The sequence below is a fragment of the Protopterus annectens genome, chromosome 4.part1 (genome assembly GCF_019279795.1).
Source record: "Protopterus annectens isolate FY-2018-M chromosome 4.part1, PAN1.0, whole genome shotgun sequence".
Taxonomy (NCBI): domain Eukaryota; kingdom Metazoa; phylum Chordata; order Ceratodontiformes; family Protopteridae; genus Protopterus; species Protopterus annectens.
In genome coordinates this window covers 551,287,402-551,313,105 of record NC_056734.1, presented here as the reverse complement: position 1 = coordinate 551,313,105, position 25,704 = coordinate 551,287,402, and the positions used below count along the sequence as shown (strand labels likewise).

The following is a 25,704-nucleotide window of genomic DNA, read 5'->3' as shown; positions in this document are numbered from 1 at the left end:
ACCGTAGTTTTTTGCTAGTACTGATCAGAGCTGCCTTCCCTTTTAGGGATTTTGCTCTATCATGTAGTAGCTTCCTCCTTTTGTTGTAAAGCTTATTTATGGCTGGGGTCCACCAGATTGGATGCCTGCCTTTCGAGGATTGGGTCTTGGTTTTATTTGGGATTGCATGATCCATGCATTTCTGATGGTGTCCATAGAATGCATTTATAAAGGTTTCTGCAGATTGGGCTGTAGTTTCCGCTGGCCCTGAGGCTTTGAAGGATGTTACCTCAGTTTTGAGAAGTGTGAAATTAGCTTTTGAGAAATTTTTCACTGTGGTTTTCTAGGCTGGGGGTGGGGACGGGATGTGGATGTCCAGTGAGATTAATTTATGGTCCGATCTTAGCAATGAGGGGTATACTTCTGGTGTGGAGCATTGAGTCCCCATGTTGGTGATGATCAGGTCCAGTATGTTTTCCCCTCTTGTGGGAGTGGTGACTAGTTGTTCCATATCATTTGAGTTTATAAATGCTATGGAGTATCAAACATTATATAACTGCTCAATACACATTAGTGTGACACACATGGATATGATTCATACCACAACAATTTCTAAGAATTAAGTTATGTATGAGTTATTGCTACAGTATGTAGTGATTTGTGATCAACATATTGCTATTTAGTCTGTCACAACAAATTGCCCATTCACCCAAACACACGCCATGTAAACTACAACTATGTGGTATCTGACAATTGTAATAAGATTTTTCCTATGGCAATGGCGGTTTATACCATTTTCTCTATATTGTAGACTTAGTCATTGCTAGAATCAAACCCTGCCTAATTAGTATAAGTTTGTATGACTGCAGTGATGGGTAGAACTAGCTTATCCAACAGATCTTGTGTGTACATTTCCACTCAGTGGAAAAATTTGTACAGGGAGAGATCTCCCACAACTCTTTGTCTCACTTTTAAGCCAAACATTTGTCTTTCAACACAACAGTGATGTAATTCTTTCCAGTATGTTCTGTCTCACACTTGTAGTAAGAATTATCCTGTGGCATCTTCAGCTGACACAATGTTTTCTAGATTGTGAACTTAGGCAGGTGTTCAAAGCCATAAATAAAAAAAACTGAACAGAATCACCACAGCTAAAGGAAAAAAAATGTAATATAAGGACAGAGTAAGCGCTTTTGCGATCTAATAACTGCTACTTTAGACTCAAGTAACAGAAGCATTCTTCCCATATTTAAAAACAGTCATTTAGTCAAGTTAATTAAGAACACCATCCTCTTAAAGACACAGCCAAGTTCAATGCTAATACACTCTCAACACTTAGTAAAAACATTTTTCCAAAGAAATACAGCAGATTAAAATCACACATCTCAAAAATTCCCTATACTCATAAAAAATATATATAAAAAATATAGCAGACTATCAATGGGGGAGTGCCTGTGCACGCAACAATGGTTTAATAGATACCATGTCATTTATTCCTGTTGTCTTTACTGCATTAAAAAAAATAATCCAGTGTAATTCAGCCAGCTCAGTCTTATTCTTAATATCACCCCCTCTAATGTTATCTCTCTCAATTTCCAACACAAAAAACTTAAAACAGTGCTGGGGCCCACTAACTTTGACATGGCGTGCTAAAGGACCGCTCTCTTTAATGTTCCTGATGTCTCCAGGATGTTTATGGATACAATCCCTCTGAGATCAATTAGTCTTACCTATATAGAACACAAAACAGACCTCACAAAAACTGAAATAGATCACATTCCTAGTTTTGCAGTCTGCATAAAACTTACAGTCAACCATTGCTCCCCTCTGTGGATGTGTAAAATTTATACCTGTATAAATATATTCACAGGCAGTACAATTTCTACAGTGTTACGTACCATGTCTTTGTTAGAAAGGACATGTCCTAGTCAGTCCTGACCTATAGCATAGCTGTCTTTTCAGTGAAAGATTGTTCCTGAATGAAAACCTAGGCCTCTCACTAACCACCTCTTTAACCTCCTCATACACTTCCAGTATGCCCCAATTCTTTTTAATGATGTCACAAAAACCATTGACATCACTCGAGAAGCTCATAGGAGCCCCAATTCTTTTTAATGATGTCACAAAAACTATTGACATCACTCAAGAAGGTTGTAGGAACCCTCACAATTCTAGCAATAACACACCCATGTTCAAACACTTATCTGGGAGGTTGCTCAGAAAAATACAGTCAACCCCTCATATCTCTCTCTCCCCTTCAGTAGCTGAGTAATACTACTGTCAATATCTTTCTCAGTATATATTCTATTCAAGAAATCACTCTTAAATTCCATTAAAGCTACCCCAAGTTGCGTGTCATCATTGTGCAGCTGCGTCATCCTCAAAACCTGACCTCTAAGTACATTTTTGGCAACATGCCATGGATGCATGCTACTCTTGTGTAAGAGTGCATTCTTCCTACTCTTTTTCCCAAATATGCTAGTATGTACATCCCCAAATCAGACTTTCTTACAGTAACATCCAAAAAAATCTATCTCATCTATAGAGTATTTGTATGTAAACTTCAAAAAAGTCACAGACTTAAAAAGGTAATCAGTGAACTGGGGCATCAAATCACTCAGGCCATCAACTTGTTTACTGACTTGTAATCCAAACATTTGCCTTTCAACAGAATGATGATGCCATCCTTTCACATATGTTCTGTCTCAGACTTGTATTAAAACTTCCAGTGGAGTGAGCAGCTCATACACAGAGTTATACTGTAGATTCTGTGCATAGAAATACAGGGGTTCAAATCTGACAATGTATAAGCAATGTATCTGTGTACAACAATAGTGACAGACTGATCTGCCTTAAAGAATTTTGATCCTTCAAAATACATTTTAGGGGGGAAATATGAGCATTCAAATGCAATGCTTAAGTCAGATCCTGAAGTGTGTGCTTTCTGACAGTAGTTTAAAGTTTCCTGTGTCAGAAGCAGTTAATACACATCTTTTTAAAGTATGGACTTAGTGGTTCAAATCCAGCTATTTTCATCTACTGTGGTGGTATAACAGATAATCATCATTGTGTCACAATGGCTTCATCAACAGATGTGATGTGGATAAATAAATGTAGAGCTAACAGTTATATGACCAAAGAATTTTGATAACTCAATCACATTTTGTGTGGTGTGAGTCATATAGCTTCAAACACACCATTGAAATCATCCATTCATGTTTCTACTTTCTGACAGTAATAATGATCTTTTTCCATGGCATCAGCAGTTAATATGCAGTTCTGTAGATTATAGACTTAGATAGACAGGAGTTCAAATCCGGTAATGTATTTGTGGAAGTCAGTAGTGATAGACAGGGCTGATATACCCAAAAGATGGTGATATGCATACCCACACTTGTGTGAATACTAACAGGGCTAAGGCTTATAGACTTAGATAGACAGGAGTTCAAATCCGGTAATGTATTTGTGGAAGTCAGTAGTGATAGACAGGGCTGGTATACCCAAAAGATGGTGATATGCATACCCACACTTGTGTGAATACTAACAGGGCTAAGGCTTTTGAGCCCCAGAATAGATTCTGGTAGAGGCCAAACCATTGCAATAGACTGACAATGTAAAACCTTCAAGTGTTTGCTTCATGAGACTTCAGATGTAAGTCTCTCTCTGTGGTGTGAGTGGTTAATATACAGCTCTATGAACTCATTATAGGTAGGTGTCCAAGTCTGGTGTCATGTAACTACTGTGTGTAAAAGACTGGTAACAGGCAGGATTGGATTCTCAAAATAACTATTGGTGTTTGCAGTTTTACTTACTGCAAACATTTATAATTGGGGAGTAAAAGGCCAACTTTTGTAATCCATTTAATGGAAGCCATAAACCCTGACCTGCAAAAATGGGAAGAAGGGGTTATGGAAGGATGGATGGTTTTGGGATGGGTAGGTGATGTTCATTCAGTAATTACTGTATTTCCCTATGAGCAAGCCCAATATAATGATGTATTCCATTGCAGAGTGGCTAGCACAAAGCACAATAAGTAATCAGTGTTGTGAAACAGTTTTTGTCATTTGTTGTTTTGTGGCAAAAAATCTTCAGAGAATTTTCCTCCAGCAGCAAGGTTCTACCAATGGCCGTGCAATAGAGGTAGCAGCCAATGCCCTGAGCCACCAACATTGTTATAGGCTGGTGTACACCATTTCTATGTAACCTCTAACAGTTTCTAGAGTGCACTTACTTCTAATGGTGTTGTTGCACATGTCAATGCGATATGTTGCTTGCTGTGCTCTAAGTATTATGGAATGTGTTGCACAATGCTGACTTCAGGAGACATTCTGATTTATGATATGACAGTAGACTGCCTTCAGAGGTGTTCATTGTCAGACTGTATTACCTGTGTATGTGTGTCAGCAGCAGGAAGTACACATGTAATATGATGCTTACAGAGCCACATCTGCTTTACATTCCAATCACATATGATAAAGTGAAGTGTGAATGCAGCAGTTGTCAATACACAACACTGCCATCAGGTACACTTGTGTTGCAATTACTTCTCCTGGGGGCTAACTGTCATGAGTCATCTTCCTTTCACATATACCCTATCATGTCCATAGGCATACACACTGACATTCCTACAACATAACAAAGATGTCACTGGACTGCCTCCACATGACTTGTGTCTTCCAGGATTTCCATCTTAGTCCATTCCTAATGACATATCCCACATATTATCTGTTATATACCTGTACCAATGCACTACAGCATAATTTCCTACAAATATGTTGTTCAAAGTGGCACTTCTACTCCTGCGACATGTCCTTTTGGATTGCACTACATACTTAATTTGGCATGTGTATTAATTATCTCAATTCCTACCCTTCCCAATATGCATGTTGCAGCCACAACTGTTATTGTTTCTACTATCAGTAATTTGTATGGGGAATATGTCCGGGTGTTCCTTAATTTAATTGACTGGTCCACAATGTTATGTATATACTTTCCCATTACCCCTGTGTTGGCACTTCAATGCATATAAGGCAAGGGAATTAATAAACTTGTGTTCCCTGTATGTCTGTTCAAACATCACAATTGATTTAGTTTGAACATTTCTACCACTGTTTTATTTCTCAGTATACATGAAGTTCCTGCTTGCACACTACTTGCACTCAGTGCAATTTCCAACTGCATTAATTTTCCTTGTCCAATGGTATTGTTAGTCTTCTGTTTTTTATGTATTCCAAGCTGCCCTATCTTTCCCTGTGCCATTTGCACATCCTCACTTACTGACCTCAGACTTGTTTGCATTCTTGTGCTTACATTGTCTACACAAGCCCTGCTATACCTCAGTGTGGCCATAAGCATGTTTAAACTGCTTGAGCAGGGGCTGCTTGATGTGTGGAGAAGCTTGCTGTCTTGCATATTTGATTAGCAATGTTGCTCATTCTTCACAGCTGGATGAATGTGTTCAGTTTAGTGTGATGTGTACATGCTATTAATCAATCCCTAGCAATGGCTTCTTAGCCAGGTGTTAAATATCTTAGCCTTTGTAAAAGTACAATCTAAGATGGCAGAACATGATCTTATCTTACAAGATGTTAAAGTCACCATATTTTCTTGACAGCAAACATGCTCACATGTTCCAGGGGAACACTAAATCATTTGTTGCAGCCATTATAATCAAATTTTTATATCTGCATTTATTAAATAGTGGCTTAAAGCACAGTGTCACAAATCCAAAAGTTGACCATCAAAATGTCGACCAACAAAGTAGACAATGTGAATGGTGACATGCTTCTACTCATGTGCTAACCAGCAGTATTGGCACATGCAAAACATTAGTTAAAAAAACAGTATTAAATATTGTTTTTTGCATGAGTACAAGTCCCCTTGCTAATTGTACATACTAACTCCAAAAGTGCACAATGTTAAGGAAAGGGCATATTTCCCAAAACTGAGAAATGTGCAGTCTTATACACTTGTTGACCATCTATGTACTTGAAAAAAAGTTGTTGGCTACACAGATGTCAACCAAATAGGGATTTGACAATATTCAGTTCTGATAAAGTGTATATGTGTGTGTGTGTGTGTGTGTATATATATATATATATATATTATATATATGGGCCTATATTATATGTTCGAAGTTTGAAAACTTCGAACATTAAATAAAGGAATATAAATGTTCGAAGTTTCAAACATCAAACATATAATAAAAAAAATTAAATGAATGGAACTTACCTGACTAGTGTAGACAGGAAGATTTCCCTTACTGCACTGTAGTGTGGTCTCGGAGTTGTTATATTTAAAGAGCAGGGGGTGTTAACGGCGCAGCCACCCATGTGGGGGTTGCAGACGGGCTTTCCCTTCTGCCTACAGCCATTAGTTTTGGATTTCTGTTTTTTTTTTACATGTTCGAAGTTTTATAACTTAGAACATTTAAATTAGATATTTTAACATTCAAAGTTATAAAACTACAAACATATAATATAGACTCTATATATATATATATATATATATATGGATCTACTTCACAAGCTCAAAGTTTCAAAACTTTGAACTGCAAATGGTTGAAATCATAAGATCGAAGTTTTGAAACTTTAAAATTATAATAAAAAATATATATATTTGTGTATACATATGTTTATTAGAGTAGTATGCTCATCAGGGTTGACCAATTTAAGGTTCACCCTGGGTGAAATACAAAATATTTGACAGACATAAAAGGCAGAAAAGAAGAAAGAATATTATAGACATTTTTTTAAACAAGAAGCATCTTTATTAGATTATCACTTATGACATAGGCAATCATACATTTATATAAATTAAAACAAATCACATTGTCATAATTTTAGTTGCAAAAATAATACATCACTTATAATCTATCCAGTCACTGTCAGTCAAACAATACATAGCTCATTCAAATCATGCCTTCTTTTAAACCTCATTCCTCCTCTGCATATATTGTTGACACAATTCCCATTTTTTCTATGTAATATGCTCCTACCCTTTTTTAGAGATTCCATTTTCAGTTGTTTATCTCTGTTACTATATTCACTACTTCTAGTATAGTTGGTTTACACTTTGATTTCCATTTTCTAGTGATTGCTTTCTTCACAGCCACCATAAATAGACACACCAAGGCTTTACTATGTCTAGGCAATTCCAATTCTGTTTCTTAGCTCAAAAAAGCATTTTCTTAGTTATACCAATTTGCTCATCCAGTATTTCTGACTGAGTAGCCTGCAGGAAATTTTGTTTGCCAACTCATTACATTGACAAAAAATATGTTCCTAATTATTTTTTCTTTTCCATCACACCTCCAACATTTGCTATCTACCCGAGGAAAAATTTTTTGGAGTCTACTTGGGGTATAAAAATATCTATGTAAATACTTCCAGGCAAAGATCCTAAATCTTTTAGACTTTGTTGCATATTTGGGAAAAATACATATATCTCCCCCATTGTTTCTTTGCAAATTGCTTATCCAGTCTTTCTTCTCAGTCCTTTCTAAACTCCTCTTATTGATTCTGATAGTTATCATGCAATATTTTATATGTTCTACTAATTATTTTTTTTTTAATAGCAGCTTCTGTTCTACATTCCACTAAAAACTCTAGCAGTGCTGGTCTTTCATGTAGGATTCCCCTATTTTTTTCTCTTTGTCTATACTCTGATATCATTCCTTGATAGGGAAGGCAATCTCTGGGCTGCAGTCTAAATAAATTATTGGCCTCTTCCCATTCTATTACTTGTCCATCTCTAATTATTTGTTCCCAATACCTTAGTTCTTTTTCCTGTATTTCATATAATTTCCAGCCACCTTCTTGCCTATTGTCTGTATCCCTTATTGCAGTCAGCCCTATTGGCAGAATCTCCTTTCTCCATTCCCAAGTTAGCTTAGTTCTTAGAATACTTTCTGCTACTTAGTGAAGATAATATTTTGCATAGTTATTATTTTCCTTAAGGATCTGCATCCAAAAGCCCAGCCTCTCCTTGTCTCTTGAGCTTCCTGTTTCATCATTATCCCTTTCCACTTTGAATTATAGGTTTCTGCTTATGCTGTTATGTATAAGACCCTTAACTGTGTAGCTCTGAGATACCCCTTCAAATCAGGTAATCACAAACTTCCTTGTTCTACTGGAGGAAAGACTGTAGCAGGTGTGAGTCCCCCAGGAGGAAAATACCCATATTCCCTTCTAGTTCTATGGCACAGTTACTGATATCTAGTTATTGGTTATATTAACTTCATTAATACATTTATTTTTATGATTTTCTTTCTTTGTTTTAATCTTATTTTTTTTCTACTTTGTTCCTAAAGTCCCTTTCTTGTTTTCTTTATTACCATTAACCAACTTTTATTTAGTGGAGTATGTGATTTTAGTATCATTGCCAGTAGCACCTAGGATTTATTCTAAGAAACTAACATTTTGATCATCTACAACTACCTTCTAATCTACTCCAGTCTGTATGAGTTCTTCATACAGATGTCTTCATTTATGGAAGTCTTTGTTATACCACTTTGTTTTCTTTTCATATTCCTTTATGCTAATCCCTTCTTGGTAAATATATAGATGAGTAGGGATGTTCCCTGTATCCAGCGAGGTATTGATATTTTCACAAGAATGGAGCAAATCAATAAAACTCTTGCTTGCCAACTCTAACTTTATGTAACATTTTCCTATATTTTGTCTACGTGCTATTCCTTTTCATTTTATTATTGATTGAGTTAGAACTTAATATGCTTAAATTATTCAACCTTCTACGCATACTATTTTGTTTTTCTGTGCTTAATTGTCACTAGATACCTACTGTTGCGGGTCTTACTGGAAGTATATGAACCAATTTTAGGAGTCCCATTTATGTTATAATTATCATTATTACCTGTAGTGGAATCTGTGTCTACTTCCCCCTGACTAGCATGATGCTCCTTCTGTAGACTAGTTTCATCTACCACTTTATACAGCTTTTTTATGCTGGCAAGAACAACTATCAGAAGTCCTGTCAGATGTGATCCTTAAAACCCTCCATAAAGCTTTTAAACAATAACCTACAATCCTCCCCATAGTTAGCACTTCCTGGTTTAAAATAGTTTTTGAAAGTACCACAAGAGCTTACATATTCTTGAGACAGTAAATCATTTAAAGCATGCACACTTAATATGTCTACTATATGTCAAAAGATGCACAAGTCAATATTAAGTTAAAATAAATAAAATGTGTTTAAAATGTCTGTTTGTTTGTGTCTTTTGGCTTTTTCCCGGTTAGGGGTCGCCACAGCGGAACTCCGGTCCGTTAATGATTGGTAGTGGATTTTTACGTACCGGGTTACCAGCCCTGACGCACAAACTTCAACGAAGGCACGCCCCATTCACGTATGCCTCCACACAGAAGATGCTCTAACTGAGAATCGAACGGGACAACGTCTTGCTATGAGATGACAATGCTACCACAGCACCACCACCGCAGTCTACTCACAAGTAATATAAGTAGGATCAGCAAATAACTCAAAAGCTAAAGTTCAGTAAAAATCAATTGATTGATTAAAATATTAATTTTATTCCTTTATTAAAAACAAGATTTATCCAAACAGTTGCATTGTCCTATTGGGTAATGTTAAAACTGTAATAAGTACATGTAACAAAATAAACCTACTCAGTGGCGTGGTAGGATAGAAGTCCTCCACACTATCCAGCTAACACACCTAACACACAAAGATGTGCACACGTGTCATCATGTCACAATCGCTCTGCTCCTGATGGGCTGCAGCTGCAAGTTTAAATATACTTGCAGCTGTTCTGCTGGTCATAAATGAATTTTTTATTACAGAAACCTGCCCCCCACATGCTCTGTTTTCTTGGGCAGAAGCCCTACGAAACACAGATCAATCAAGTAAAAAAAAAATGGTTGAGGAGGGATGGTGGATCAAATAACACAACTTGGGAGGAATGTACACCATGTCTGACAGCAGGAAATCAAGTTGTTAGAAAATGAGAGGATATACTTAGCATGACTGTGCATCTGGGTCCACACATTAAAATGAGGAAGCAGAAAACACTGGAGCTGACTGACTCAGTCTGTACAGGGAGAGTACAGAAGCAAAAATATTAGCCCATTTAATGAAAGTTGAGAGATTTGTGCAATACATAGGAATGTGGGATGGTAAGTAAGTACACCTTTATTGAACAAGATCTAAAGTATTACTTTGAAGATTTCACTGAGGTGTAGATAAGAATGAGAACATAAAAGCTGGACTGGAAATATATTCCAATAATAATCACTTTTAAATGGATTGGAAAAATAAGTATTACATCTAATGGTCAAGATGGAGTACAAGGGACAGCAAGGGATACTAAGAAAAAGCACAATGCATAAGATGAGAGATAGAGTAATGAGTAGAAGGTAAGTGTTCCAGAAGCCTGGGTGCTAAAAGTTAAAGAATGCGTTGACTGCATATTTATCTATAAAGAGAGGGATAGTACTGCGGAAATAACAGAAGCATATGTTTGAACAGATAATGAGTGGGGTATACTTGCTAGAAGTTGGACTGAAGCAGAAAATAAGGATTCAGTGAGGGGAATGGAATATAACTGACCCAGACCTCATTAATGCTGCAGGTCTGAGATCCACTCAACAATAGTAATCAAACAAAAGTTTGGTTCAGAATCCATGAAGTGTTACTGGCAGCTGATGCAGAGACATGGGTCTTGAAATACAAAATGGTGGACCACTGTAGGACTCAATGAGAAATAAAATTAATAAATGGTAGGAGCTGAAGAGAATGGAAGAGCCACTGATGTTTATAAAAAAGAAGACAGGAAGTAAACAAAATCCCAGATCACTGTAGAAAGGAAATATACAAAGAGATGACAGCCTACCTATAAATCAAATTTAGATAGGGTCGACAAATGAATAGAGGAGAGTACATAAAGGAAGGATTTTTATTTTAACATTTGTTTACTGGAAAGTCTGACTGGGACAGACCCCATTTTCAGCAGAAGCCTGGGGAGAAACACTCCAGAAACATGTCTTCAGAATGTGAGAGGTAACCGGAGCACCCAGAGGAAACCCAAGCGAACACAGGGAAGACATGCAGACTCCGCACAGACGACACTCCAGCCGAGAATCAAACTGGAGAACATTTTTCTGTGAGGCGACAATGCTAATCATTGCACCACTGCGCCATCCAGGAGGGCCTACAAGGAGGTGAGTAGAAAGAAAAAGATTCAGTGTTCTCGTCTAAGGCATCTATAGAAAGTGATGGCTAAGGAAATAGGCAAAATAAAAAGTTCAAAATTATTTTAGAACACTAGCATCTCACTTGGTAACAGGGAAGATGGGCAGAAGAATTTACAGCATGCTATGTATTAGGCAGACGTTGAATCAATTCTTCATCTTCGTATTTCTAATGCGTGAAGCCCAAAGTGACTTAGCTGGAACAAATGGACAGATAGAAAAGTGACTAGGGAGAAAGCAAAGAAGAAAATTGAGGCAGTATAAGGTGATTTGTCTGAGTGAGCTACCTTTCCAGGTGCTTAAAGAGATGACTGTAGTGCTAAAAGATGCTAGTTAAAGGCACAATCACATTACAGAAACTTGAGGAATGAAGGCTTATCATGATAGAGTGCCCCACAAACAGAGGCTCTTTGAATGGAAGAAATATCTATAGATGTTTTCATCACACTTCCATCCTAGGGAATATTATGGAAAGGATTTAGAGGGATAATCTCCTGGAGTTTCTTAACCTGCTTTTCTTGCCAAAGGATGACAGCACAGAGACATTGCAGTTCCATCTTAAAGCATCTGCCTGCCCACTTCACCAGCTAAGTAAAGGAATGGGGCTATACTAATGATTTTTCTTCTTTATTCCTGTTTAACTTGTACATAAGTTGCTCTTTTTTGTTGTATGACAAGATCTTATCTGAAAATGAAACTGACCCTTGAGTCAAGGGTACCCAAAATAAATATATACGCAAACAAAAAAATGAGTCTTTTGTCAGTCCTTTACTTTCCCCAGCAACCTCCTGTAATGCATAATGTCAAGAGGATAGAGTAAGTTGAAGAAGCAGTGGGTGTGAGTTACCAAGGAATAGTTTCAAGAAGAGCCATGAAGGAATGAAGCACAACAGTGCCCAGTGCTGGAACTAATCCTACCAAACATGTGTATGGTAGATATCATGCTGCAGATGGAGACCCATTTGCCTCAAAAGTCACAGTCAATAATGGTACCTGGTGTGATGTGCATAATGAAGAGATATGTGGCAATAACTTTTTAAATTCAGAAAGAAATGATAGATGGGCAAAGTGAGCGAGCCTGTGAAAATATAGTAAGATGGGTGATCATAGGGAAGGAAAGAATGGGCATTTGGGCAACAATCTGTGGACCACAAGCATGCTATATAAGTGGGGAGTGGCAAGGGGCTAGTAGAATGCTCGGATACATACCTGGTTGAGTGGACTTAGATGCACTCTGTCACTGTACAAGGCACCGATAAGTGGCACATTCACTTTTAGTGGAAATGCACAGAAAGGGAAATTCAGCATGAAGAACAGTGGGACCAAGGCTGGAACTCATAGTTATAGTTCATACAAGCAAAGCATTCCTTTCTCGGACTGATTTGATCATCTCTAGTTTAATAACATTCATACACATATAGAAATTGTATATCTCTGGGTCACATTAAAACAACATTTTTATGATTATGAGTCACTCAACTGAGTAGATGAAACATCTGTGCACTAGTAAGTCGAAGTGGTGCCTTGCTGATTACACACAGGTTGGAAACACCTCTATTCCCCCCACACGCATACAGTGGATATAAAAGTTTACACACCCCTGTTAAAATGCCAGGTTTTTGTGATATATAAAAAAATAAGACCACAATAAATCATTTCAAAACTTTTCACACCTTTAATGTGACCTATAACCTGTACAATTCAATTGAAAAACAAACAAATCTGTTAGGGGAAAAATATAAAAAATAAAAAATGTATAATAAGCTGGTTGCATAAGTGTGCACACCCTTAAACTAATACTTTGTTGAAGCACCTTTTGATTTAATTACAGAATTCAGTCTTCTTGGGTAGGAGTCTATCAGTATGGCACATCTTGACTTGGCAATCTTTGCCCACTCTTCCTTGCAAAAGTGCTCCAAATCTGTCAGATTCTGAAGGGATCTCTTGTGCACAGCCCTCTTCAGGTCACCCCAGAGATTTTCTATTGGATTTAGGTCTGGGCTGTGGCTGGGCCATTCCAACACTTTAATTTTCTTCTGGTGAAGCCATTCTTTTGTTGGTTTAGATGTATGCTTGAAGTCATTTTTGTGTTGAAAGGTGAAATTCCTCCTGATCTTCAGCTTTTTAGTAAATGCCTGAAGGTTTTGGGCCAAAAGTGACAGGTATTTGGAACTGTTCATAATTCCCCCCACCTTGACTAAAGCCCCACTTCCAGCTAAAGAAAAGCAAACCCAAAGCATGATACTGCCACCACCATGCTTCACTGTGGGTATGGTGTTCTTTTGGTGATGTGAAGTGTTGTTTTTGCGCCAAACGTACCTTTTGGAATTGTGGCCAGAAAGTTCAATCTTGGTCTCATCAGACATGCTTTTGGGAGACTTGATGTATTGTTTTGCAAATTTTAGCTGGGCCTGGGTGATTTTCTGTGCAAGAAAAGACTTCCGTCTTGCAACCGTACCCCATTGCCCAGACATACGGAGAATATGGGAGATTGTTGTCACGTGTAGTAAACAACTAGTACTTGCCAGAAATTCCTGCAGCTCCTTCAGTTTTACTGTAGGTTTCTTGGCAGCCTCTCTGGCCAGTTTTCATCTTGTCTTTTCATAAATTTTGGAGGGACCTCCAGTTCTTTGCAATGTCACTGTTGTCCCACATTTTCTTCACTTTTTGATGACTGTCTTCACTGTGTTCCATGGTATATCCAATGCTGTGGAAATTTTTTGTACCCTTCTCCTGACTAATACCTTTCAACAATGAGATCCCTTTGATGCTTTGTAAACTCTCTGTGAACCATGACTTTTGCTCCAGCAGGCACCTGAGTAAACGTCAGGAAATCCTACCAGGACAGCTGAACTTTATTTGGGGTTAATCAGAGTCTCTTTAATTTATGACAGGTGTGTACCCAAAAAGACTGAATGTTGTAATTAAATGAAAAGGGGCTTCAACAAAGTATTAGTTTAAGGGTGTGCACACTTATGCAACCAGCTTATTGTACATTTTTTATTTATTATATTTTCCCCCTAACATATTTGTTTTTCAATTGAATTGTACAGGTTATATGTCACATTAAATGTGGGAAAAGGTTTAAAATGATTTATTGCGGACTCATTTTTTTATATCACAAAAACCTGGCATTATAATGGGTGTGTAAATGTTTTATAGCCAATGTATATGTGCAGGCTTCATACTTTACTCATCTCAATGGCTACCAGACAAGGGAGCTTAAGCAGAACAGGGATGCTATTATTCATGCCTCTGCTCTACTCAGCTTCCTCTATCCAATAAAAGAGACTACACCCCCTACATAAATGCACACAGATACATATGTATGTACACAGACATGAACACATCCATTCCAGCACACTCTGCATCTAGAATTTCATCCATAACACTTAGAGATCACATCAGGCAGCTATCATCCAGTACTTACAGGCACACATACACCTAGTCGCTATATGTATCCATACACATACTTTCAAATTACCCATTTATATTCCATCTCCTCACCTCCTGTACATGTGTTCACATGCACACTCTCACATGCACACCCACACATGCACACCCACACATGCACACCCACACATGCACACAGACATATTCTCATGCGGCCTATCATTCACCTACATTTCACTACACTAATTACCTGGACAGGCAGTCTGAGCAGGGTGCAGTTGCTCCTCTTTTCCTTGGGCAGATTCTCTCAGACTATAACGTGTAAGGTATGGGCTGCTAAATTGTTAGGTGAGCTTTAGCATTTTCTGCACTTCTTTGCATGAACATTGCATTGTATGGATATCTGTGAAGTGCTATACTGAGCAATTTTCCTTTTCGAACAGTGCGCTCACATGCTACAGGACCTTATTAGTATAGGTCTCACTCACATATGGCTTGCTGCTTAATATTGTAAACTGCCTATGAATCACAGCCCGAGGGCATGAAAGTAGACTTAGCATGCCTTTCATACACTCTGAAGATAAAAGAAGAGGATATAATATGAAGCATTGCTTTTTGTAATTTAGTTAGAGGCAGGCATGACAAGGACAGACAGAAGAGTGTGGAGAGAGCTCAATTGGGAAGTAGCCAGAAGACAGAATAAATCCATGCTGTCTTAGGGAAATCTTATTTTACAGAGAGGGTGGCAGGCCACTTAACATGTTGTCAAAGTTGTGGCTAAGTTTACATTAAAAGAGAGATTAAAGGATGCCAAGGATGAATGATAAAAAACATACAAATCTCAAACAGGCAAAGGCAGCTGCAAAGGAGCTGACTGCTGTGCTTGGGTAGACTGGATGGACCATGGGCCTTCTTCAGTCACTATATTTATTCATTCATTCAGTCATTGTCCACTACACACTTTATCCACTTCTTGATATCTGGAGTGATAAAGTCTACCCTGAATAGCAATGGCTGTAAGGGACAAAATCCTTTTTTTGGATCCTTGTCAACTGCAGAACAGAAACACTCAAGTATACACATCCACTATGCATACACGCAGTTATAAGTGATTAATCACCAGTTCACCTATCAGTATATGTTTGGAATGTGGGAAGAAACCAAAGATCATAGAGAAAACCCAAATGGACAAGTGGGATGCAGAAGGCACCCCAGATCGGAAGCAAACCTGAGGACAGAGTCCATTGACATGGTACTTCTAACATCTGTACTGCTCTGTTGACTCATACATAAATTTTTAAGAATGTATGATTTTATTCATAAAAAGGAATCATCTATTTCTTCCAAAAGGTACTTATGCCCTTTTAATTGGACATATGCAAATAAGTCTAATCACTGAAGCTGTTAAGACTAAAATTATGGTAGGGCAGTTTGTAGTGCAACTTTAGACACCTGAAATTTTTTTTATATTATCAGTATCATGTGGTAATGAACTTAAAGTCCCTATCTTCTTTTCCACACAGCAAAACTTTGTTTCTTCACCGATGTACTATTTCTACCTGCAGAGGATTCCAGGTGTTATCAAACTCGAATGCTTGCTTTACATGTGCTTTGAATTACTCACAATCAGTGTTTGCAGAATACTGTACAAGTTCCAGAAATTTATAATATATTTTTCATGATAGTCAACAACTTGACAAACTTATTCCAAATCTAAGGAAAGTTTTTTTTAAACAAGAAACATCGTTGATAAATTATCACTTCTGACAAAGGAAATCATACATTTATATAAATGAATACAAACCATATCAACACAATCCCAGTTGCATGCATTTTGCATCACAAACCATACAGACACAATCCCAGTTGCAAACATTATACATCACTTATAATCTACCTAAACATTGTCAGTCAAACAGTGCATAGTTCATTCAAATCCTGCCTTCTTTTAAAATTCATTCATCCCCTGCATGTATTGTTCCCACAATACCCATTTATTCCTATGTAAGTTGCTCCAACCCTTTCTTAAAGGTCCCAATTTCAATTGTTTTATCTCTCTTACTATATTCACTACATTTAGTACAGTCGGTTAAGACTTTGTTTTCTAATTTCTAGTAACTGATTTTTTTGGCAGCCACCATAATTAGATTCAACAAGGCCTTACTATGTCTAGGCAATTCTAATTCTGGGTCCATGCATCCTGTACCTCTTTCTCCCATCCCCGATTATGCATCACAGGTCTAAAAAATATTTCCTTAGTTATACCAATTTGCTCACCCAGTATCTCTGGTAGACTAGTCTGCAGGGAATATTTAAAGTCTGCCAACTCATTACACTCCCAGAAAAAAATGTTGCCAATTATTTCGTTATTTCCAGTCACACCTCCAACATTTGCTGTCTACCCAAGGAAAAATTCTGTGGAGTCTACTTGGGGGTATAAAAATATCTATGCAAACATTTTCAAGCAAAAATCCTAAATGTTCTAGATTTTGTTGCATATTTGGGAGACAAACCTATATGCCCCATTGTTTCTTTGTGAATTGCTTATCCAGTATCCAGTGTCTCTTTTCAGTCTTTTCTAACCTCCTCTAACTGATTCTTGCAGTTATCATACAATATTTTGTATGCTCTACTAATTATTCCTTTTTTAACAGCAGCTTCCATTCTAGATTCTACTAAAAACTCTGCCAGTGCTGGTCTTTCACTTAGGATCCCCCTATTTCTTTCTCCATGCTTATACTCTATCACTCCATGGTAGGGAAGCCAATCTGTAACCTGCAGTCCAAATACATTTTTAGCATCTTCCCATTCTATTATCTTTCCCCTCTCTAGTTATTTGCTCCCAAATACCTTGGTTCATTTCTCATTTTTTTCCAATAGATTCCAGTCCCCTCTTACCTATTGTCTGTATTCCTAATTGCAGTCACCCCTATTGTCAGAATCTCCTTTCTCCATTCCTGTGCTGGCTTAGTTCTTAGAATGCATTCTGCTACTTTATTAATACAATATTCTGTATGATTATTGTTACTCTCCTTACAAGTCTGAATCCAAAATCACAGTCTATCCTTGTTTCTTGAGCTTCCCTTCTGTTTCATCGGCCCTTTCCACTTTGAATTATAGATTTCTGCTTGACCTATGCATTGGAGTCTTAACTGTGTAGCTCTGAAATAACCCTTCAAATCGGGTAATTACAGTCTTCCTTGTTCTATTGGAAGAATCAGGTTATCCCACTTGTCTCCTGCCATCTTCCTCTCCCAGGCAAAATCCTTCAGCTCCTTATTGATTGCTGTCCATAACTTCTCCTCTGGTTGATAAAAATATGCCTGACTGGTGTATAAGACTAAAGGGACTAAAACATTTTAACTGCTTGTATCTTATCATCCATAGCCATATAACAGAGCTTCCAGTTTCTCAGTTTTTGTATTATCTTTTGTTTAGTCTCTTTCCACATATCCTTAACTACAACACTGGAATCATTTTTAATCCATACTCCTTAATACTCCATGTTATTATGTCCCCATACATATGGATATTGCTGAACCAAGTTTGTGTGTGGGTATATAATTTACCACTATTGCCTTTGTTTTAGCTTCATTAATTTTGTATCCAGAAAAGTTCTGAAACTGTCTCAAAGTGTTTTTCAACATCGTAATATCTTTTTCTGGTTTTATCAGTTATAAAAAATGTTGTTGTTGTGTCTTTCGGCTTTTCTCAGTTAGGGGTCGCCACAGCGGAACTCCGGTCCGCTAATGATTGGCAGCAGATTTTTATGTGCCAAGTTGCCAGCCCTGATGCACAACCTTCAGCGAAGGTACGCCCATTAATGCATGTCTCCACACAGAAGACGCTCTAGCTGAAAATCGAACAGGACAACGTCTTACTGTGAGGCGACAATGCTACCGCAGCACCACCACCACAGATTTTTATCAGTTATAAAAAATATCATTTGCAAATAGTGCTAGCTTTTCTTGACTACCATACCAATTATATCCTTGACTTTCTGAGTCCCATATATTCTTTGCCAATGGTTCCAAATATAATGCAAATAACAAAAGTGAAAGATGACATCCCTGCCTGGTTCCTCTGCCCAAGCAGAAATTAAGAGAGACGAACCCACCCACTTTAATTTTCACATCCAATCCCTCATATATCCTCCTAATTAACCTTATAATTTTATCATAGGAATGCAAATGCTTCCAATGCCCTGCTCATAAAATCCCAGCTTACTCTGTCAAATGCTTTCTTTGCATCAAGACCCAACAACAACAGTGGTATTTTCTTACATTCTGCTTCTCTCTGGATCATCAATGTTCTGTTAATGTTATCAAATGTTTGCCTCTCCTCCACAAAACCACATTAATCCATATCTATCAATTTTGGCAACACTTTGCCCTTCTTTTAACCATTAAAGACATAAACACTTTATAATTTATTTATTTATTTATTTATTTTACATTTGTTAACCGGGCTAGTCCAACTGGATACATGTCCATTTTCAGTGGAGGCCCGAGGAGAAAAGCTCCGCTAACTACTACTTAACAAGTTAAAGAAAAAAATATACAGAATTATGCAATAAAAAGAAAACATTTGCTTTAAATTTCTTCCAGAATGTATATACACAAGAGTACAATATGAGACTTAGCAGGTGAATTAGTTTAGATATTTTACTTGGTTACAGTATTACTGCATTATACTGAGAAGTAGAATTAGATTTCAGTAGTTCGAAATGAACCTGAAGGAGGAGAAGGAATATTAGAGAGGTAACTCATATAAAGTAATGGTAGTAATGCATGCACATAGAAAGAAGGTAAATGGAGAGTGAGAGGGATAAGTAGAGGAAATTAGTGGGAGTTAGAGTTTTAGTCGGGGTTAAAGCATGGACATATCCAGTGATTTTTAAGATACATTCTAAGTTTTGTTTGAACAAAGCAGGGGTAGGGATTGAAGTAAGTTCAATAGGAAGTTGATTCCAGTGTTTTCCAATGGCGTTAGAGAAAAGGGAGTCACCAGCAAGGTTGTTGGATTTAGTTAAAGTTACTAGGAGTTTGCTAGAGGAGCGAAGTGAATTCAGGTTAGAGTAAGGGGTAAGAAGTTTGGAAAGTGCAGGTGTGTTGTTAGGTTGATAGAAGGCTCTTTGGACAAAGGAAAGTTGGGAAAGAAGCAGCATATTTTCTAATTCTAGCCAGTGAAGTTTCTGAAGGTTCAGACAGTGGTGAGTTCTGAAAGGATTGCCAGTTGCAAATCTGGCAATACTATTAAATGTGTTAGTCAGTTTAGAGAGATTGTTTTTCTTCAGGTTAGTGTAAATTGGTGAGGCATAGAGAAGAGTTGAAATAAGGTGAGAGTGGGCAAGAGTAACTTTGGCTGTGGGGGTTAAGAATGTTTTAATTCTGTAGAGGGAGCCCAATTTTTTGTTTACAGTTTTAATGGTATTATTAATGTGACAATCATAGGTAAGGTTGTTATCAATCATGACACCTAGCAGTTTGGTAGTAGAGTCGGCTGATATGAGGGTGCCATTAATAGATAAGATGGAGAAGTCTAATGTGGGGGACCTAGTAGTAGGTTTAAAGAGGAGGAGTTTTGTTTTTTTAGCATTTAAAAGTAGGCAGCGTTTTAAGAACCATGCTTCTACTGTGTGGAATACATTTTGAGTGATAGTTTGAAGCTCTGGTATGGTTTTAGCTGCGCAAATAAGAGTGGAGTCATCAGCATATTGTATACATGTAGCTTGGGGAATAGCTACTTGTAGGTCATTTATAAAAAGGGAGAATAGGAGGGGTCCAAGAATAGAGCCTTGAGGGGCACCAAGAGAAATTGGGAGAAGAGAGGAAAGTTTGTTATCCCAGAGGACTGCCTGTTTTCTGTTAGTGAGATAGGAAGTGAACCAATGGATAGCCTTTGGTTCTAAAGCAAGAGATTCCAGGATTTTTATGAGGAGGGGGTGGTTGACCATGTCAAAGGCTTTGGACAGATCGATAAAGAGGATTGAAGATAGAATATTATTGTTGCGGTTTGTGTTTATAAAGTCAGTAAAGGAAAGGAGAGCAGTGGTAGTACTGTGAAAAGGCCTAAAGCCGTGTTGACAGGGAGTAAGAATGTTATTTTTAGTTAAGTGATTCATTAGCTGGTAGTGAACACATTTTTCCATGATTTTTGCTAGGGGAGACAGGAGGGCTATAGGCCTGTAATTAGAGTATTCATTGGAGTTTCCTCATTTATGTAAGGGTATAATGTGTGAGATTTTCCAGATGTCAGGTATGGTTCCTTCATTAATAGTTCTGTTGATAAGGATAGAAATGGGATAGGCTATTTCCTTAGCAGCTTTTTGGAGGAATTCAGATGGAAGTTGGTCAGCAGAAGGGGTACATGGTTTAAGTTTTTGGAGGCATTTTTGGATGAAGGTGGTGGAGATGGGTTGTATTATGAAAGTTGGTTGATTAGAAGATGCAAGATCAGGGATGCTAGAATTGTCAATGGGAAGGTTGGAGGCCAGTGAATTGATAGTATTAGTAAAGAAGGAGTTGAAAGCATTGGCAGTTTCATGGGAAGAATTATTTTCGGACCCAGAGGGAGAGGGAGTGGTAGTCTGTCCGGGGTGAAGAAGTCTATTCAAGGTTGACCAGAATTTTTGGGGATTATTGTGATTCGCTTGTTGGAGGTTACTATAGTAGTTTTTTTTGTCAGAAAGAATAGCTTTTTTGGAACTGTTTCTTAGGTGTCTGAAGGTCTGTTGATCTGAGGGAGATTTACTAGTTCTCCATTTTATCCAGGATTTGTTTCTGAGTAACATTTTTTGTCTTGTTTCCTTAGATAGCCAGGGGGCAGGTTTAGTTTTGACTCTGATAGTTTGTTTTGGTGCATGATTGTCTAGGATTGATAAAAATGTGGTACTAAAATATTGAACAGCTTCTTCTAGAGGAAGAGTTTCTAGAGGTTTCCAGTTACAGGCATTTAGTTCAGTGTTAAATAGGATAGGGTCAAAATATTTATTACTACGAGAAGTTCTGATGGTAGGGGCATTAGTAGTGGTATTCTTCTTTCTTATGATATAGATTAAGTTGTGATCACTAATGTCATCCGGCAAAGTGCCGGTTTGATATTGTAGTTGTGGTTTATTGACAAGAATCCAATCTAGTATACTTTCTTTGTTGTTAGGTTTATTAATCCTAGTGGAGGTGTTTATTGTTTGTGTAAAGCCATGGAGATTAATATGAGAGAGTGGGTTATTAGTATTAACTGAGGACCAATCAAGGTTGAAGTCTCCAAGTATTACAGTTTCTTGTGGGTAGGTGGATGAAGCCCAGCTAAGGATATTTCTATTATTATGGAGTTATTTCCAGGAGGTAGATAGATACAGATAATATAGATGGCTTTATTTGGGTTCAGTTGTAGCTTTGATATAAGGAGTTCAGTCTTGGTGTTCTCCAGGGGAGTATAGGGTACTAAGGATAAATTTAGATCAGACTTAAATAGGAGTGCTACTCCCCCACCTTTGCGGGTATTGCGGTCTAGTCTCAGAATGTTGTAACCTGGGGGAATGATTTCAGTATCTTTAGTGAGGGGTTTTAACCAGGTTTCAGTTAAACATAGGATGTCAAAAGAGTAATATTCAAGAAGAGAGTGGAGATGGGTGACTTTGTTGTTAACACTTCTGATATTAAGGTGTCCTATGAGTAAGGTATTTGCATTAGAGGTTGGTAATGGAAGGGATAAGTTAGAAATGATAGGTGTGGCTTCAGAGGAAATAATAGAGGGTCCTGGGTTAGGATGTATATCACCATCTACCAGGGTAGAGGGGTAGTATTTTAAGTGGGGTTTACCGGTAAATAACAGTAAATATTTTAGTTTCCTTAACATGAGATTATTGGGTTTAATATGGGATAGTCTGTGATATTTGGCTAAGAGGTAGCAAGAGGTAGATGTAATGTTTGAATGTGTGAAATTTGAGGTTATTAAATCTGAGGCAGTTTGTTTGGAAGAAGTTTTAAAGTGATAATTATACTTTATTTCATAAGAGGTCAGGAGATAGGGTAGTGTGAGTACTAGAAAAGAAATAAACAGGGGTAATAGCTTAGCTGGATTTTGTTTTATTATATAGGCCATGGATGGAGTTTTGTTAGTTTTAGAAGACATGTTGAGGAGGGGATAAAAGGAACTACCAGGCCCAAGATTGGGCTATGACTATAGCAGAAGTCAATGAAATGTGGAAGAAAGAGCTAGGGTATAAGCCTAGGTGTAGGAGGGAGGGGAGATAAGAGGGAAAGGGAGATATGGTAGTTACTAGTGGGCGGAGATTAACAATTTAGGTCAGAGGTTTGGATAGGTGTGTTTGTGTAGGGGGTGTGGCAAGAGAGGTATAAGGGTAGGGGTACGTGGGGTGGGTGGGATAAGGGGGTAGGGTGGGGAGCGGAGCGGGGCAGAAACAGTTAGAGTAGAGAGAGCGTAGCCAATCAGTTCAGCAGAGGAGCTGAAACACTATGTAGATAGGAAAGTAGGAATAGGAGCTTAGTGAGATAAATGATAGCTAGATATGCAGGTGGAAAGCATAGAAGGAACAAGGTAAGTATACTAAAAAATGAAGGTACAAGCACTATACAGGAAAAAAAGTATGCTGAGGGAAAAGAAAGAGGGGTTAGAAAGATAGTATACAGTCAGGATTCAGTCGCGTAGTGTGAGTAGGAAGAAACAAAAGGAGATACAGCAGCCAAGAGTGTGCAAGATGGGAAAGGAGAGATTGAAAAGGATGAAGGAAAGCAGGACAACCTAGAGATGTTGAGGGTAGCAGACACAGGTGACTCTAGTCAAGCAGGAGCATGAGGGAGTATGACACCTGGCTAGAAATGAGTGGAATGGGAGAAAAGTTACTATTACAATGCTAGCATGTAGGGGAGAGTAAGCAACCTTAGGTGGTTCCACGTGGGTGCTGCTCACAATAGGGTAGTTATAAATTACAGTATAAACAAAAATGGACATACAGCAAAATCACTTTTCTGCTTAGAAAATAGGACCAGCAGATGAGAGGTAGTTAAGGTGCTTCCTGGGTGCCGACACAAAAGGCCTGTACTGTAGCTTCAAGGAGACAACTGAATACGTCAGCAGGGAGGGGACAACCCAAATGAGGAGCACTAGGCTTCAATGCTTAGATGGTTGTGGCGTTGAAAAGCTTAGCCAGGCAGGGACAAAGTCATGCTGCGCCATTTAGGTCCAGTGTCTCCAATTACTAGAGTGAGGCATAAAACCTCATGGCCTGGATCCAGAGTCTACACTCTGAGGTCCAGTCTTGTCCACTTCAATTAACAAATGTTTCTCTTCAACTCTTTCAGTGCTGCAGTTCAGCTCCAAGCACCACCAAAGACCCTTATGCGACTTCTTGGAAGGGAGAAGGGGGGTGGGGGGCAAAGGATAAAAAATTCAATTCTGAATTTTGCAACTAGAAGTGAAGCTCCAGAAGCAGCACTTCTGGCTGAAGGAACTGTATCTTTTCCCTTAGTGTTTCATGGTAAAGTCTTCCAGGACATGCTTCAAAAAAATGTTGAAGAAACTACACAGCTAACTGAAATGGAGGAAATTAGTCCTTGCGTTCACCTCATTAAATTCTATTTGGAGGCAAATCTACAAGTCAGAACTACTCATTAAAGCAACAGAACAGTTGCCAAATTAGCAAGGTGCAACTCAACTTAACCTCATCTTCCAAGAGGACGGAAGTCAGGAGTCTTTTCACAAGTACATGTCTGCAGTAAGTGGTCATCAAATTTTATGACCTTTCAGCTGCACATCAAGAGAGTGATACTTGTGATAATTATGGTTTAGTATTGAAATTGGCCTGTATGAAGCTGGATCTGATGGATCTTTACCCTCTTTAGGTATTGCAGCTACTTTAGATTTCTTTCAGGCTATTGGTACTTCTCCACTTAAAATAATGTTAAACAAAACCTTCCAGATCTTTCTCAGTTTTTCCCTCCTAACTTCCAAACTATCAGAGGAATACTGTCTTTTCATGGGGACTTTCCTGTAGATTGGTTATACATCACAATTTTTATCTCATCTCCTCCTATCCTATTAGTAATTAAGCCACTTCTACATCTAACCTTGGCATATTTAATTCTTCCATAAACATTTCCATTTGTACCATTTCATGATTTCCATGTTCCTCTGCTTTATACAGACTTTCATAGAATTTTCGAAATATTTCCAATACTTTTACAGGATCTCTTTTTATCTTCCTTGTTATAGGTTACCTAAGATTGGCAATAGCCCTTTCTACTTTCTGTTGCTTGAGTCGTTGTGCTAAAAGTTTTTGTGATCTAGATTTATTATCAAAAAACAGTTACTTAATACCAATCTTTCTAAACTCATGCATATTATTGGGGTAATCTCTTACGTTCTGTTTAGTGTTCTGCAGTTGCTCCACATCTTGTTCTGTGAGATTCCCTCTATTCTGCAATACTTTAACATTTGTCAGTCTCTCTAAATAACTCTTGTTACTTCTTAACCATATCTCCCTCCATTTTATTTCCACCCTGATTTTAAACTCCACTTTAATTTAATCCCATTCCCTAGCTATGTTTTCTCAAGAAATTTCTATCTTCTCTAATTGCTCCTGAATAATTGTTCCTACTTGTTGCTTAAATTCCTCTCTTTTCAACAGATAGATGGGAAAGAGACAGAGTGTCATTTTTTATTTCATTACCCTGTGTTTTTATTTTAGTTATTTTTGGTGCATGATCTGAAATTGTGACTGGGTGAGTGTCAAGACCTTCAATTAAATGCATATGATCTTGTGAAATGTAAATTTGTCCAGCATAGCCTAGTTTTTGTATCTTGGGAATAATATGTAAATTCAGTCTGAACTCCTAGTACTGAATTTACGTCCTCCATGCCAAATACTTTCATAAAGTTCTTCAAAAATCGATCCTTTTTTGTTATATTTTCCCTTCAGGGCCTGCCAGACACATCTTCACTGTTGTAAACCAAATTCCTGTCCCCAGCTGTAAGTAATATTCCTTAAGGAAAGCCGCGTATTTCTCCCAGAATTTTCTTAAGCTCCATTACAGCAGTTTTTGGTAAAATATAAATACATGTCAGTGTAATCCTCCTCCCTTGT

The 25,704-nt window shown here is 37.8% G+C and overlaps 1 protein-coding gene across 1 annotated transcript in view; it reads right to left on the bottom strand.

Moving 5' to 3' along the window:
- Positions 1-24,010, bottom strand: part of GPBP1L1 (GC-rich promoter binding protein 1 like 1) — a 1,437,510-nt gene extending 1,413,500 nt beyond the window's left edge. The window contains exon 1 of the mRNA XM_044070363.1: positions 23,741-24,010. Coding sequence (XP_043926298.1) covers positions 23,741-23,798 — 58 coding nt within the window. The 5' untranslated portion in view covers positions 23,799-24,010. The remainder of the gene's footprint in view (positions 1-23,740) is intronic.
- Between the last annotated feature and the right edge of the window lie 1,694 nt (positions 24,011-25,704).